Source organism: Aspergillus viridinutans, assembly GCF_018404265.1.
Source record: "Aspergillus viridinutans IFM 47045 DNA, scaffold_9, whole genome shotgun sequence".
NCBI classification, from domain to species: domain Eukaryota; kingdom Fungi; phylum Ascomycota; class Eurotiomycetes; order Eurotiales; family Aspergillaceae; genus Aspergillus; species Aspergillus viridinutans.
The window spans coordinates 1,579,005-1,593,918 of NW_025091225.1; the positions used below are offsets into that span (position 1 = coordinate 1,579,005).

General features: G+C 50.4%; 4 protein-coding genes across 4 annotated transcripts; 2 read left to right on the plus strand and 2 right to left on the minus strand.

The window, feature by feature from the left end:
• Positions 1-1,187: 1,187 nt before the first annotated feature.
• On the minus strand, positions 1,188-3,121 carry Aspvir_010142 (putative alpha-1,3-mannosyltransferase; the record flags this gene model as incomplete). Its single annotated transcript, XM_043273275.1, has 2 exons — positions 1,188-1,672; positions 1,735-3,121. The coding sequence occupies 2 exons, from the start codon at positions 3,119-3,121 to the stop codon at positions 1,188-1,190; spliced, it is 1,872 nt and encodes a 623-aa protein (XP_043129210.1).
• A 1,710-nt stretch (positions 3,122-4,831) lies between these two features.
• On the plus strand, positions 4,832-8,977 carry Aspvir_010143 (uncharacterized protein; the record flags this gene model as incomplete). The annotated part of the gene is made up of 9 exons (XM_043273276.1): positions 4,832-4,940; positions 4,992-5,676; positions 5,770-7,008; positions 7,054-7,423; positions 7,775-7,887; positions 7,932-8,201; positions 8,249-8,556; positions 8,600-8,755; positions 8,862-8,977. 9 exons carry the CDS (start codon positions 4,832-4,834, stop codon positions 8,975-8,977), a joined length of 3,366 nt encoding a protein of 1,121 aa, XP_043129211.1.
• A 1,308-nt stretch (positions 8,978-10,285) lies between these two features.
• Positions 10,286-11,571, minus strand: Aspvir_010144 (FAD-dependent oxidoreductase; the record flags this gene model as incomplete). Its single annotated transcript, XM_043273277.1, has 2 exons — positions 10,286-10,534; positions 10,591-11,571. 2 exons carry the CDS (start codon positions 11,569-11,571, stop codon positions 10,286-10,288), a joined length of 1,230 nt encoding a protein of 409 aa, XP_043129212.1.
• A 1,498-nt stretch (positions 11,572-13,069) lies between these two features.
• Positions 13,070-14,561, plus strand: Aspvir_010145 (uncharacterized protein; the record flags this gene model as incomplete). The annotated part of the gene is made up of 2 exons (XM_043273278.1): positions 13,070-13,261; positions 13,326-14,561. The coding sequence occupies 2 exons, from the start codon at positions 13,070-13,072 to the stop codon at positions 14,559-14,561; spliced, it is 1,428 nt and encodes a 475-aa protein (XP_043129213.1).
• Positions 14,562-14,914: the final 353 nt, after the last annotated feature.

Below are 14,914 nucleotides of genomic sequence, written 5' to 3' on the forward strand. Positions count from 1 at the left end.
ATACTATAAAATTAAAAGTATAGTTAAACCTATAGAATATTTAAATAGATTACCTAAGCTAGAAGCTTAATATATAGTATATAAAGTTTATAGTACTTAAAGCTATTAGATTATATACTTACTAATTAGATATACTACTAGATATATATAATATATTCTATATTAGTCTACTATACCTTACTGCTAGCAATCCATTCCTAAGCTAGTTAAATAGTAATTATTAACTATTAGTAACCTTAGTAGATAGTAAATTAGAGTATATAGTTAAGGAGATCTTATAAGAATATAAGAAATAGATTAGCTAAGGCTATTATAAAGAGTATCTTATTAAATAGGTAGGCTATAAATAGCCTATATAAGAACTAGCTATTAACCTTACTAATATAGTAGTACTTAATATATAGGAGAGCTACTAACCTTCTTTAGAAGGGGAGAGAGATAGTATAGTAGATAGAGCCTGCTAAGTACTTAAGCCTACTAGGTACTTATAATCTATTTTAGGTACTAATAAACTCTTATCTAGTAAGAATACTAGTAGTTATATAACCCTTATAGTAATTAATATAGTAATTAATCTAGTTATATAATCTCATCCACTATTTACACACTCCTTTTTATGTTCAGCCGTTACAGCCCTAGTTAGAACTCTTCAGCGATTTCTTACCATCCAAATCTAGGTCATAGATTTATAAGGCTTCTAGCCCGTGACAGCTATAACCTTATTAATTAAATCTAGGGGTATATGGCCATACTCAGTATAGCAGAGATCTGATCATATGATCTTGCTTAGTAGATAGCTCCTTCCACTGTATAATAGTAAACATAGATTTACATATAACAAATTAACAAAATATCTTCATATTCTGAACCTCTCTCTGCTCATTCTACACACTCCCTATCTAATATATATACGCCCAATGATATCAAAATCTAGTATGGCCACCCTAGGCACCTTAAGTATCAACTAGCAAAAGGCCATGCTGGTTGGCTCAACAGGACCTGGATCTTTCCAAAAAGGGCGGCAGACATCTCGCTGGTTGATACATGTGCAGTCGGAGTTCTGGGATGTCTTCATCAGTATCATCAGCTTCTTCTTCTTCTTCGTTAGTTATCTCCATTATTAGTTACAAGTATATACATCCCAAAAGCCCAAATATTTACAATGACTTGGCTTGACTGCTAACGTGTTAGACCTTGGTCCCCAACACACCGGCACGCCGTCCTGACTCAATGATCATATCAAGAGCCTGTCTCTCATCCCGACGGAACTCTCCCTTATGTTCCGAGGTGAGGCAGCAGATGTTATTCCCCCGCAACTGCCAGGCGCCCGGGTCGCGAATCTCTCGGGGTTCCCTTAAGAAGGCCTCGAATCGACTCGGTTCTCGATTCTTGCCTTTGTCGAACTTATTTGGGAGAAGCCAGCCGTTGAACCACAAAGGTCGACCACTGCGGTCAAGATGAAGTAGCTGGGGAGCACAGATGGTGTACATCTCTGGGGCAGTCGTCGTTGCCTCGTCCGTAGCGTTGGTCTTTGCCAGTGCTGCTTGTGCCGCTTGACCTTTGACCGTTGGCGTCTTCTCCAGAGTGCCCATCACTCCTGCATCTCCGTCATGGAACGCATAGTCCAGGTCCCCGATCAGCTCCCATCCCAGCCAAAAGGTCTCTTTGTCGCCTGTTTTATCTGCGCCGTTAGTTCAAGTCCAAAGTCGTGCACAGCAAAGAGGCAGGACGGACCGTAAACCATATCATACACGCCCGTCTTGTGCTTCGACTTGTCGCCGTCCCGGTCAGGCCCATTCATCCGCGTCACCAGAAGCAGCGCGATAAAATGTCGCCATTTGTCCACAACAACCACGCCTGATTCCTGCATATGGCCACTCTGGCCCGTCCAGAATCGACTCCCCATGACCTTGTTGGACACTGGTCCTGGGAGGATCTCTTGGAGCCATCGTTTCTTAGACTCGGGCATCATGAGGCGGTCTTTGAAGAACAAGGCCCCAGTCTTTCGATAGGCCTCGTCTTCAAACAACATCTCCGGGTTCTGCAGGAAAAGCGAATCGGCATCGATGAAGATCGCTTCCCGAAAACTCGAAAATAGAATCGCAAACGGTTTCCCGGCCCATCCAGCCAATTTCCACCCATTGTCGTCCACCATCTGTCTCAGATCTCGTGTGGTAACACCGGGTAGCGCTTCCAACTTCTCACGCATATCCTGGCTCAGGTCGTGGTCGCCCAGATACATGACTTCGATCGGCAGGTCGCATCCCAACTGGCGGATAGCTGGAATCGAAGCGAGCAGAAAAGGTGCTTGGTTGTCTCCGGCCGAAAAGACCAGCCCCCGGCCGCCGCTATGGATCTGTGCATGGAGATGAATATGGTCCGGGAAATGCGGCGCAGTCCACGGAAAGAGCAGCGTTGACAGTCGGGTAATGAGCGAGCGATATGACTCATAGGAGCGGATAATGTCCGTTGTGTTCCTCACCATGCTCTCTGCCATCTCAGGATGTCGTCGCAGGTACTGGATAACGTCGTCGCGGATGTACAGGCCATCGTCGGCTGGCACCAGATGCACGGTTTCCCACGCCTCGAACAAAGCCCAGAAATCGCGTGTTCGCAGGCCCAGATCACGCAGTCGCTCCCCGCCGGTCGCCTCGAGAGGCCGTAGGAGGCTTTGAATGCGCATTTCGTCCGGGAGGAGGGCAATCATTCGATCGAGCGACATGCTCAAGTCAATTCGAGGCGCTGGTACATAGTCTGTCTTTTGCGCAGTTGGCTTTTCGTCAAGTAAGGCATCAGCGACGATTACAGTATCTTTGGGCTGTAACTCTGGCTCCGGAGACTCAAGCACCGTCGCTTCGGGGTTTATAGACGCGTCTGTCTCTTCCACACAGTCCAGTCTCTCTGTCAGCGGCGAGTTTTGAGCATGAATCCCACCGTCGCTGGCCTTATGCGGTGATGTAAGGCTCACGGGCCCAAGGACAAAGTCGTAACATATACACAGACCAATCAATATCATCAGCAATTGCAATGCGAGAGCCCGACGCCTGCGTCTTAGCGGTGGCCGTGGTCGCCATCCTTTTGCATCGAGGATGACACATTTCTCGATATCATCGCTGGACATGATTTCAACTGTGGAGGTTCGAAAGAACGTGGGCAGTCCCCGAAGGGCTCTATTAATTCTTCTGCCACGGAGAAGTCGGGCGCATAGCGATCAACCCATGAACACCGCTTGACTCAGTCCTAGGGAAGGACGAGCCTATCAGCAAGCAATGGCGAGGTCAGACCATCTGACTTGGGTAATATATGGGGGCCTTATTGGATGGGTAACTTGGGTTGTCTTACGAGGGAACCACGGAATGACCACCACGTAGCCTTTAATCAGTAAGAGGAGCCAATGGCACTTCTTGTTGGATACTGGCAATACGCTGTAAATATAGCAGAAATATTCTCTACTTCCGGAAATGAAACCGGCTCCTCGGCTCTGAAGAATCGCATCGGATTCTGGGGTACGGAGTCTACCAACTAGGAAAAGAGTGCCATGCCAGTGCCACACTAACCTGGATCACTGCAATCTCATGGATGCCATGACGGATTTCTGGACTCTTGAAGAATCAATTCCCAAATTAGGCAGGGGTCCGAGTGTTCACTAGTGCTCTACCCAGCTGGGAACTCGGTATTCAGAATGCTACACCGTATTTGCGTCCAATCATGCAAACAGGACACTGCGGGGTTGTCAACAATCATCAGCAGACATATCAGCCATGTCTCAGCCTCAGTATAAAATTCCGAGTAATGTTTCTGACGCTTCTATCATGAACAACGAATGCTGAGCAACTCTGCCTGAGTGCGGACTGACGTGACCTCGGGGAGTGACAGTGAAGTCGGCAATGGGACTTTACACCCTCCTTGCAAGTGTTCATTAAATAAGTCGTGACTCGTATCGATTGACGGTTGAGTCTACATTGAGATGCCCCAGCGTAAGCACTAATTGCATCCGTGTGATGGTGGCTGTTTCCCCAGTTTTTGATACTTGGTGATATGTTACATTCTACAACTGATCAGTGGAACTTGTACCCAAAAAGCCGAATCAGACTCACGAGTAGGTTGCATTCGCTACTGGGCAGCGATGACACCGCCCTTAATTAAGAGCTCGTAATACTCCTGGAGATCCTTGCCACAAATCGTGCTATGTTCTGGTGGCTCGCACTTCACTCCCTGAACGTAATGGCAACTCTCGGTTCGCAAGGCATTGTACGGCAACCAATGCTTTTCGCACAGCAAGCATCTCCTAGCATTACAAGATATTCTTGTTCACTTGTACGACCTGGGGCAGGAGTGCTAGGATGGGTTGTCCAGTACTTCATTGACTAGCGAGAGGGCAACGCCCAAGGAAGGCCGGACAGCTGCATAAAAGACACTCTGCCTTGGTCAGTAAGTACCGGTTGCAGTGACCTAGTAGTAGTAGCAGTCATGGTGGTGTTTGGGCAATGACGGCGGAGCAGCGAAATCAGTCAGTAAACACTCTTCTTGAGTCGACCAGGCTAAGATCTCATGTCAGCAATCCAGCTTGGCAGAATGTCAGCTTCTGAGCAGTCCTGCAACTGTCAGTGGTGAGATTAATCTAACCGATACAACAAGTCATCTCTGAGACACGAGTCCCTCTTCCAATCTGATAAACCCGCATTGCGTGGGATTGCCAAGTCCTTGAGGATATTGTTGAAGGATTTGGTCCCGCAGCCGATCGGGAATTCGGCTCGAGGGCCGTGAAGATCGTTGCTTGTTTAAACATACCATACTTTTATGTCTACCGTAGCTGTGCTTGTCTGAGATCATGCCAAACTCAACAATCCATGACGACCAACCGAAGATGACGCCCAAATTCGACGTCGACTATGTTTTAGCCAATATCAGCGAGGACGACAAGATCGCTCTTCTCTCCGGTACCTATTATTGACCCAACTACTAGCTAGAGCATCGCTAAAGACTAATAGGAAGTGACTTTTGGCACACTCATTCCATCCCCCAGTTCAATGTGCCTTCAATTCGTACCACTGACGGCCCCAATGGTATCCGCGGCACCAAGTTCTTTGTCGGCGTACCCGCTGCATGTCTCCCCTGTGGCACGGCCCTAGGCGCCACGTGGGATTGCGATCTGCTGCATCAAGCTGGTGTCCTGCTTGGCAAAGAATGTCTCGCCAAAGGAGCGCATTGCTGGCTGGGACCTACGATCAACATGCAGAGGTCGCCCCTGGGAGGACGCGGGTTTGAATCGTTCGCGGAAGATCCCCATCTCTCGGGGATTATGACCAAGTCGATCATCCTGGGCTGCGAGAGTACAGGGGTCATCTCCACAGTCAAGCACTACGTCGGAAATGATCAGGAACATGAGCGCCGCGCCGTCGATGTGCTGGTCACTCCTCGAGCACTACGGGAGATCTACCTGCGTCCCTTCCAGGTTGTTGCTCGAGACGCCCAGCCCGGAGCCTTGATGACATCGTACAACAAAATCAACGGAAAGCATGTCGTCGAGAGTCCCGCCATGTTGGATATTGTCCGCAAAGACTGGAACTGGGATCCCTTGATCATGAGCGATTGGTTAGGAACATATACCACCATCGACTCGATGAATGCCGGTCTCGATCTCGAGATGCCGGGTCCGACGCGATATCGCGGAAGGTATATCGAATCTGCCATGCAGGCGCGATTAATCAAATAGTCGACGATCAACAAGCGTGCTCGCAAGGTGCTGAAATTTGTCGAACGCGCCAGCCGCGCTCCTGTGTCGGCGGAGGAGACCGGCCGTGACCTGCCAGAAGACCGGGCGTTGAACCGCACGCTGTGTACGAATAGTATCGTTCTACTGAAAAACGAGGACAATCTGTTGCCATTTCCCAAAACAATCAAGAAGATCGCGCTGATCGGGTCTCATGTGAAGACTCCCGCTATTTCAGGCGGCGGTAGTGCTTCTCTTGAACCATACTATGCCGTCTCTTTATACGACGCAGTCGTCGAAGCCCTTCCTGATGCCGAGATTCTCTATGAAGCCGGCGCATATGCCCACAAGATGCTTCCTGTCGTTGATCGAATGCTCAGCAATGCCGTCATCCACTTCTACAATGAGCCGCCGGAAAAGAAAGAACGCACACTACTGGCGACAGAACCGGTGGGTAACACGGCGTTTCAGTTGATGGACTACAGCGCCCCCGGTCTCAACAGAGGTCTGTTCTGGGGTACCCTAATCGGAGAGTTCACACCAGATGTCTCTGGACTGTGGGACTTTGGTCTCACTGTGTTCGGTACGGCCACGCTTTTCATTGATGATGAGATGGTCATCGACAACACCACCCGCCAAACTCGCGGAACGGCCTTTTTCGGCAAGGGAACGGTGCAGGAGGTTGGGTCGAAGCAGCTCATTGCCGGACAAACGTATAGGATTCGAATCGAGTTCGGCTCTGCCAACACCAGTCCTATGAAAGCTATCGGCGTGGTCCACTTTGGCGGTGGCGCCGCCCATCTCGGTGCCTGTCTACACATGGATCCAGAGCAGATGGTTGCCAATGCGGTTAAAGTTGCGGCCGAGGCGGATTATACAATTGTGTGTACGGGGCTCAACCGAGACTGGGAGTCGGAAGGATTCGACCGTCCGGACATGGACCTTCCTCCGGGCATTGACGCGCTGATTTCGTCTGTGCTTGATGTGGCGGTTGACAGGACGGTCATCGTTAACCAATCCGGAACTCCTGTTACCATGCCATGGGCGGATCGAGCCAGAGCAATTGTGCAGGCATGGTATGGAGGCAATGAGACCGGCCATGGCATTGCCGATGTCCTATTTGGAGATGTCAACCCGTGTGGGAAATTGCCTCTTTCCTGGCCGGTGGATGTGAGGCACAATCCCGCGTATCTGAACTATATGAGCGTGGGGGGTCGAGTGCTCTATGGCGAGGATGTGTATATGGGATATCGATTCTACGAGAAGGTTGGCCGCGAGGTCTTGTTTCCGTTTGGGTAGGTTGATCCTCTTATTCACTAGACGCATGCTCACAACTGCAGATATGGTTTATCATACACGACCTTCAGTGTCTCTCCTGAGGCGACCGTATCTCCGACTGTCTTCTCATCGGACAGTCCACCCACTGCCAGAGTCATAGTCAAGAATACCGGTCCAGTGGCAGGAGCGCAGATCCTACAGCTTTACATTGCCGCGCCCCATTCAGCAACTCCACGCCCTGTTAAGGAACTGCACGGATTCACCAAGGTGTTCCTACAGCCTGGAGAGCAGATAACAGTGGGTATCCCCATTGACAAATACGCGACCAGCTTGTGGGACGAGATCGAGGATATGTGGAAGAGCGAAGAGGGCGTCTATCAGGTGCTGATTGGGACTTCGAGTCAGGAGATTGTTTCCCGAGGAGAGTTTAGGGTGGGCCAGACGAGATACTGGAGTGGTGTATAGATAGCATCATCGCAATCGTCTGCACTCTTCTCAGTCTGACTCCAACCTCGGCGAAGGGAGAGAAGTGATGCTTGGCACCGGGTAAAGAGGATGCATTTATCCAAAGTCCAGGCTGAGCAGTGTGGAGGGTCAATCAATTCCTGAATCGAGCCACCTCCATTACCCATTATGGCCATTACCGTGTTAAATCCGGGGTAAACGTGGGGCATGTGATGATCTTTTCACTCTTTAAACCAACTGTAACCGCAAATATTGGGATACCCCAAGGAACGACCCATTCTGACCTCGCTGTTCAATTCTTCGTACTTTATCGGCCAGATCATCGCTGCTGCCGTCGGCGTTGGAACGGTGACCATCAAAACCGACTGGGCCTGGAGAATTCCGTCGCTCCTTCAGATTGCACCGGCGATGGTGCAGATTGCCTTTATCCTGTAGGTTGTACCTTACTGTCTCTGGCACAACTGACAGTGCGCAGCCTCCTTCCCGAAAGCCCTCGGTATCTGATCAGTAAAGATCGCCACGAGGAGGCCTTTGACATCCTGACCAAATACCACGCCGAGGGAGATCGCAGCTCGGTCATCGTGCGAGCCGAAATCGCCCAGATCCAACGCACCATCAAGCTCGAACTCGAAGGGTCTAAGCAGACGTGGTGGGATATGTTCCGAACCGCCGGTATGCGCCGTCGATTGCTCATTTCGGCCTTTTTGGGATTGTTCACCCAGTGGTCGGGCAATACTTTGATCTCGTATGTCTGCCCTTCGTCTCATGGTGTGATGTACTAACGACGTCCAGATACTACTTGAGTGACCTCCTGGAAATGGTCGACATCACCGACGGAGTAGTCAAGTCGAAGATCAACATCGGCATTGCATGCTGGGGTCTTCTCTGTGGCACGACGCTGGCGCTGACCGTTGCTCGATTCAAGCGACGCACAATGTACCTAACCTGTGCCTGTTCGTTGCTCTGTGTGTATGTCGCCTGGACCATCTCCATGGAACGCTTCATGAGTACCCACACCAAGGACGCCGCCATCCTGACCATTTTCTTCATTTTCTGCTATTCGCCGGCGTATAACCTCGGCTATAACGCGTTGACATATAGTAAGTCTTCCCTTTTTGAAGATGATATCTGCTGACTGGTCAGCCTACCTGGTTGAAATTTTCCCCTACTTTGGTCGCTCCAGAGGTATCTCGTGGTTCCAGTTCTACGGACGAGGCGCGAGCTTCTTTGCAACCTATGTGAACCCAGTCGGCCTGAAGAATATTAGCTGGAAGTGGCTGCTGGTTGGCTTTCGAGTTGGTGTTTATCTATATGTTCTTCCCCGAGACGTCGGGCAGAACTCTCGAGGAGTTATCTTTCAGTAAGTTTCAGCTCTGAGGTCTTGAAACACAACTAACGGATATAGTGTTCGAGGGCAAGGAAAAGGCAAATGAAGTGGCTGCCGCTGTTCACAAGCAGCTTGGTCAGGGTCATGAGGACAAGGCGCAGAATGTCCATGTCGAGGAGACTTTGAGGGCATGAATTGAACCTGTTACCATGTTCAGAATATACTGTTCCTTGGCATGCAACCTTGAACATGATAACTATAAATCATTCAGTTGCCGTTCGGACAACACGGCCAGCAGAATCTGTATCACATTAGTACCCAGCCGAGTATTACTCTCGGATCCGTCAGTCCTGTGAGGACAGTTTTCGTCCTGCAGCCGGCATCAAAAAGAACCCCATCCATGCGATGCTGCAACCAGAACAGCACATCCGGGACACTGGTCAACGCGATTGTCGCATGAGCTGACAATTCATTCCGCAAATATTCCACTCCCGCGCCTGGTCACAGTAGAAGAGAGCAAAGCATCCGTGTCATTGACCGGACTCACCACTTCGTTGGCGGACTTGTAGATAAACAGTGGAATCTCAGGCACAAGCTGCCATTGCATTTGCGTCCAGGACCCGTGCCACTTCCGGCTCGTCGAATCCGGTTTCGTGAAGTAGGAGTTGATATCCTGGTATTGGCGAATTGTTCAAGTATAATAAAGACCGCCGAACCTGGGCTGTAGAGGACGATATCCCGATGCTGATCCATGGTTTAACGGTTATTGCCTTTAGCCACACCTTAATTCAGACCCCACAGATAACTACTAAAAATATCGCCGCTAGCCATGCCCTGACCGACACGAGTTGGACCTCGTTAGAGCCGAAGGACTTTTCTTTTCTTCAGAAAAGCTACGAGCCAGGATGAAATGGTTCTATATGTACGTGTCAGTGGTGCAGTGAACTACTGGTACTATTTACCCCTCCTGTGGTCGGAGAGCAGCCTGTTGATACAAGTACGTGATCATCTTCGCTTGCTGTCTGTTGAGGTACAGTCCTCTCCGACTCCTCCGTTCAATCTCGCTGGTCCTCATCGGCTGGTGACGACGATGATCTCGGGGGCTGACCTTCCAGCCCGTGTCAGTCCCCTGCAGAACACATTAGACTATGGAAATCGAGTCGATACTGATCATCTCTGGAGCTATGTCATAAACGTCGTGAGCATTGCACCAAATTCATAAGGTATCCCGTATCTATAGAAGACCATGCATAATTCATGTTTCCGTTGCCATAACCAAACCCAAACCACAATCAATCATGAGTCGTCAAACGCCGTGCTCCTGCTGTAACATCCCATAGAATGGCTCCATAATCACAAAGGGGCCTTTGTCCTCCCCTCATCCGCATCGAGAACCCTCTCTAGTTCGCTTGTCAATGTATACACAGACAGATCGGACATGCTTTCGTGCGTCGGCGGCGGGAAGATTGGTTCTGTCATCGGGCCGTCGGCTTTTTCCTTTACTAAGGGGTTTGGTGGCAGCTGGATAGACGACATGCAGTCACGGTAATGCCGGGAAAGAGTCCCTTGTCCAGGTCGCTTTGCCACAGCCGGCGCGAGGCATCAAAAGCTTTATCGAGCAGCCCTCGTCGCGCGTTCTCATATTCTACAAATATCCGGTGGAGAGGACGTTCACGCCGCTGAGCAAAGATCTGCGCGAATATGACCGCATCTTCGATGGCGTACGCGGCGGATTCCTCGCGTGGTGGCATCTGCGTTCATGGTTTAGCTGTGCCATCCTGACCGTGAAAAGCTTACTCATACGTACTGCGTGTGCGGCATCCCCGAGCAGCAGAGCCCGGTCGACATGCCATTTCCCCCGTTGGCGTACCTGATAGACGGGATACAACTCCCAATCACGCGTCTCCTCAATCCACTCCCGGATCCACGGAAAGGCCGTCATGCCGAATTTGCTACGCACCTGATAGCGAATGGCCATCTGCGCTGACGCCAGAGCCGCGATATTAGTGTCTGTATAGGCCAGCGCTCGGTACCGCTCGATAATGTGTTCATTCACACGCATGATCGCGGCAACAAACATGGTCTGATGACTGGGGTCGCAGTAGCTGGCCAGCAGCGATCCTTGCCGAGTCAGATGAATGGCCGATTCGTCGAAATGAGATGGTAGCGATACCCGCTCAGCCGGAGCCAGGCTCTGGATGAAGGAGATCCCCGTATATTCTGACTGGTTGCCGGGATCGACCAGCTGCGTGCGGACTGCTGAGTGGACGCCATCACATCCCAGCAGTAGATCTCCCGTGGTCGTCGTCCCATCATCGAATTGGAGTGTCACTCCCTTTCCTGTTGTGCTGGTGCTGGATAATTTCTTGTCAAACTCCACTGAAATTTGCGCGTACTGGCGCGCCACGGCCAGCATGGCGCGAAAGAGGGCACTCCGCAGCACTCGGCGGCTCTTATAGCCCCCATAACCGCGTCCGGTCTCGTCCGCAAATCGCAAGGGACCCAGCGATCGCCCGGAGCGGAGAGAGTAGATATTGATTTCATCCACTTCAATCCCTGTGTCTTCTCCCATCTGAGAGAGCTCGGGCAGGACGCCTAGCTGATCCAGATGGTGCTGAGCGATCGGGGTGAGACTGATGGCCCCTCCATCTCCCATCAAATGTTCAGTTCGACTGTCGTAGACAGCAATGTCCAGATCTGGCTCAACTTGTGTGAGCTCCTTCGCCAGAGCGATGCTGGCCGTGAGACCGGCGATTCCACCACCAACGATCAGGATGCGGCGCGGCATGATGCGATGGGCTTGGGAAGAAAACGCTGGACTTTTTCAGCCAGAAACTGCAAATATAATCATATTTTGTCGGATCCGAACACAAACCAAAGTGCCCGGCCGAAGGTCAGAATTCTCGGTGATCAGCAGAGGACAAGTTTGAGCATTGACAGTGGTCCGGCAGTTGCCCCGTATTAGATGCAGTGGTTTGATTGGCTGCTTGGAAGGCCTCGGCGGGCCCGTGGCAACAGATCATTGGGGCTTGTTCAAAATAAATGCAGTCTGATTGGGTGGAAGTCTTAGGCGTGACAAGCGGAGCAAGAGACCGTCCATGGATCGTCGACATTTTGTATGCAGGTCGGATCCGAGAGATGGCGGGATTTCTTTCGATCATCAATAAAGGGTAGACCTGTTTCCCGCTTATTCCACCTCAGAAATGACAAATCAATTATCTTGAACGTACTTGAGCAATTCCAGGATAGACCCCGATCAGCGAAAGAGCCAAGAACAGGTGGCACTTGGCACGTGACTACAAGCGGATCGCCGAGATGCGCAGTGTGTTGTGATTGGCTGCCATTGGTTCGACTACAGATAAGCTTACTGGCAAGGACAATCGGTGGGGAATCAGTGTCGCATATTGATGGATCAGTACATGGGGCCTAAGGCTATTAGTTCTGCAATGTCAGGAGATGAGGACGTGCTGTCGTCTTACTATAACCACCTTAGTTGATTTTCATTCCTTCATCTCCTCTATTATAATAATCATTTATGTACTGTGATCTCATGCAATCTTTGAGCAGTGTACACATACATATATATATATATATATATATATGCGTACCTCTGTAGAATGGAGATCAGCTAACCCTAGTATCAGAATATTTCATCTACGGAATATCAACACTAATCCTCCGATCATGGCATCAAAAGCGTCACTACCCTGGCCTCTGCTGCCCCGCAGATACCTTTCAGAACACCACAAAGGGCAGAGAGGTGGGGCGAGGTTGAGTTGACATCTCCCTGATAGCCAGGATATATCAGAATGTCACCTACTGTAGTGCCCCGAAGTCCCTGACTCCAGTATCCCTTCAAAAGTGAACTCAGCTAGTCAGTGTAAAACTCAGCCAGTCAGCACAATGCTTTGATTGCATTAGACGAAGGGGATGAGTTCCGCATCCGGTTCTAGTCCGTCTCTAGCACAGACTTGGCACTTCATGAACAGGGATTATACAGGCTAATAAGGCTAATACGCGGAGTATTGTCACTTGAATTTACGCTGTCGGCCAATTAATTCCCTCCAGGCCAACAAAATCGATCAATGTAGGGTTACTGCGGAAATATCCGTGCTCTTCGAGTCATGGTGTGGTCCAAGTGGTTGGACGAGGTTAATGGAGACTTATACCATGCCGAAGAATACAAGCCCACCGGGCCAGCTGCAGATTTATAAAGCATATGCAACCCCTCGATGCTTGAGATTATTATCTACTTCTGAAGATAGCATTCATCCAAACCTCCCACGATGCTATCACTTGCATCTCCTGTCCTCGGCCTGGCCGCAGCCGCGTCCCTGGCCACGGCTAGTCTGTTACCAAATATCCTCTTCAAAGATGTTGTAATTGTCGGTGGCGGTGCTTCAGGTGCCTACGCTGCGGTCCGACTTCGCGATGATTTTGGCAAGAGTGTTGCTCTCATTGAGAAGCAGAGCATCCTTGTAAGAAACGATCACCGCCTGCAGTAATGCCAGTAAATGGACAACAGTTATTGACTGCGGACAGGGTGGGATGGTCGACTCTTATGTCGACCCCAAGACCGGCGCCCCCCTCGACTACGGGGTCAAGATTTTCATAGACGCTGGCAACGCGACAGGCTTCTTTGACCGGTTTGGCATTGCGATGGGCAACTCCACCAACCCCACGGTCACAACCGAGTACATTGACTTTCGAACCGGAAGTGTCGTCGACTTCCAGCTGCCCTCTGCGACGGACCAGTTTGCGGCCATGGCCAAATTCCTTGAGGTGGTGGAGCCGTGGGAACACCTTATGCAGCCCGGCTACTACAACTTTCCCAAGCCAGATGCGATTCCTGAAGATCTTCTTATTTCGTTTGGTGATTTTATTACCAAGCATGGAATCGAAGATGCTGTCCCTCTGATCTATGGGAGTACCGGCCTGGGACTCGGTAACATGACGCAGGAAACCACCATGTTTGTTCTACAATCGTTCGGTGCCTCCATGGCTCGAGTGATGCTCGGCAAGCAAGGAATGTTTGTCCCTGCGTCCGGTCGCAACCAGGACCTGTATGATGCCATAGCCGAGCATCTCGGGGATGACGTCCTGTATTCGAGCACAGTCGTTGACAGCTGGCGTACCCCATATGGCGTCTTTCTCACCGTGAAGAACAGCAAAACAGGCCTGATCACCATGATCACAGCCCGCAGGCTCCTCCTCGCCATCGAGCCGACCAAAGACAACATGGCGCCCTTCGACTTGGACGATAACGAGCGTACGGTCTTGTCCAAATTTACTTACACTAATGAATACACCAGTTTGGTGAACAATTCTGCCTTTGCGACCAACTACTCCTACTTCAACCTCCCTGCCTCTGCAGCGCCCGACAACTATCTTGCTCTGCCGGATCCCTCATTCACGGCTCGTATCGACTACCTTGGCGGCGATAACTTGTTCAGGGTGACGATCATCGGTGAGGAGACACTCGACGCTGCCGGCGCCAAACAACTGGTGCAAAACGACTTTGATACCCTCCGCAAAGCCGGTCAGTTAGACGCTAAGGAAGGGGAGCAGGTGAGCTGGGTCGAGTTTTCTACACACGGTCCCATGCATGCCCGTGTTTCGGTTGCGGACTTGAAAGACGGGTTCTACCAGGAGCTGTACGCGCTGCAGGGAGGACGGTCGACCTGGTGGACCGGCGGTGCTTTCTCGGTCAACTTCCAGACCACGTTGTGGCAGTATGATGAGCTTCTTTTTCCTGAACTTCTTAAAGGGCTGAACTAGATACTGGCGACTTGGTCGTCTTTAAGAGCACTACAATCGAACCAACATCTTTCGGATCCTTCGAAATCCTCCCCAGCGGGTGCTCCAATGGTAAAGATTTGCCAATATTTGCTACGAGCGATGACATGTGATTGAATATACCCGTAGAGGACATACTGAGTTTGACTTCGCCTTGCCGAGTAATAAGAATATTGCTGAACTCCAGCAATCCATATGTGATTTGAGAATTGTATGAACATATTTCAGCCCTTCAAGAACTTCTTTGCAAATCATCAGAGCCAATCGCTTATCCGCACCTCCCCTGGCAGTCTGCCTACCACCAATAAGGTACCTCAAACCAAAAGAAACCTTAT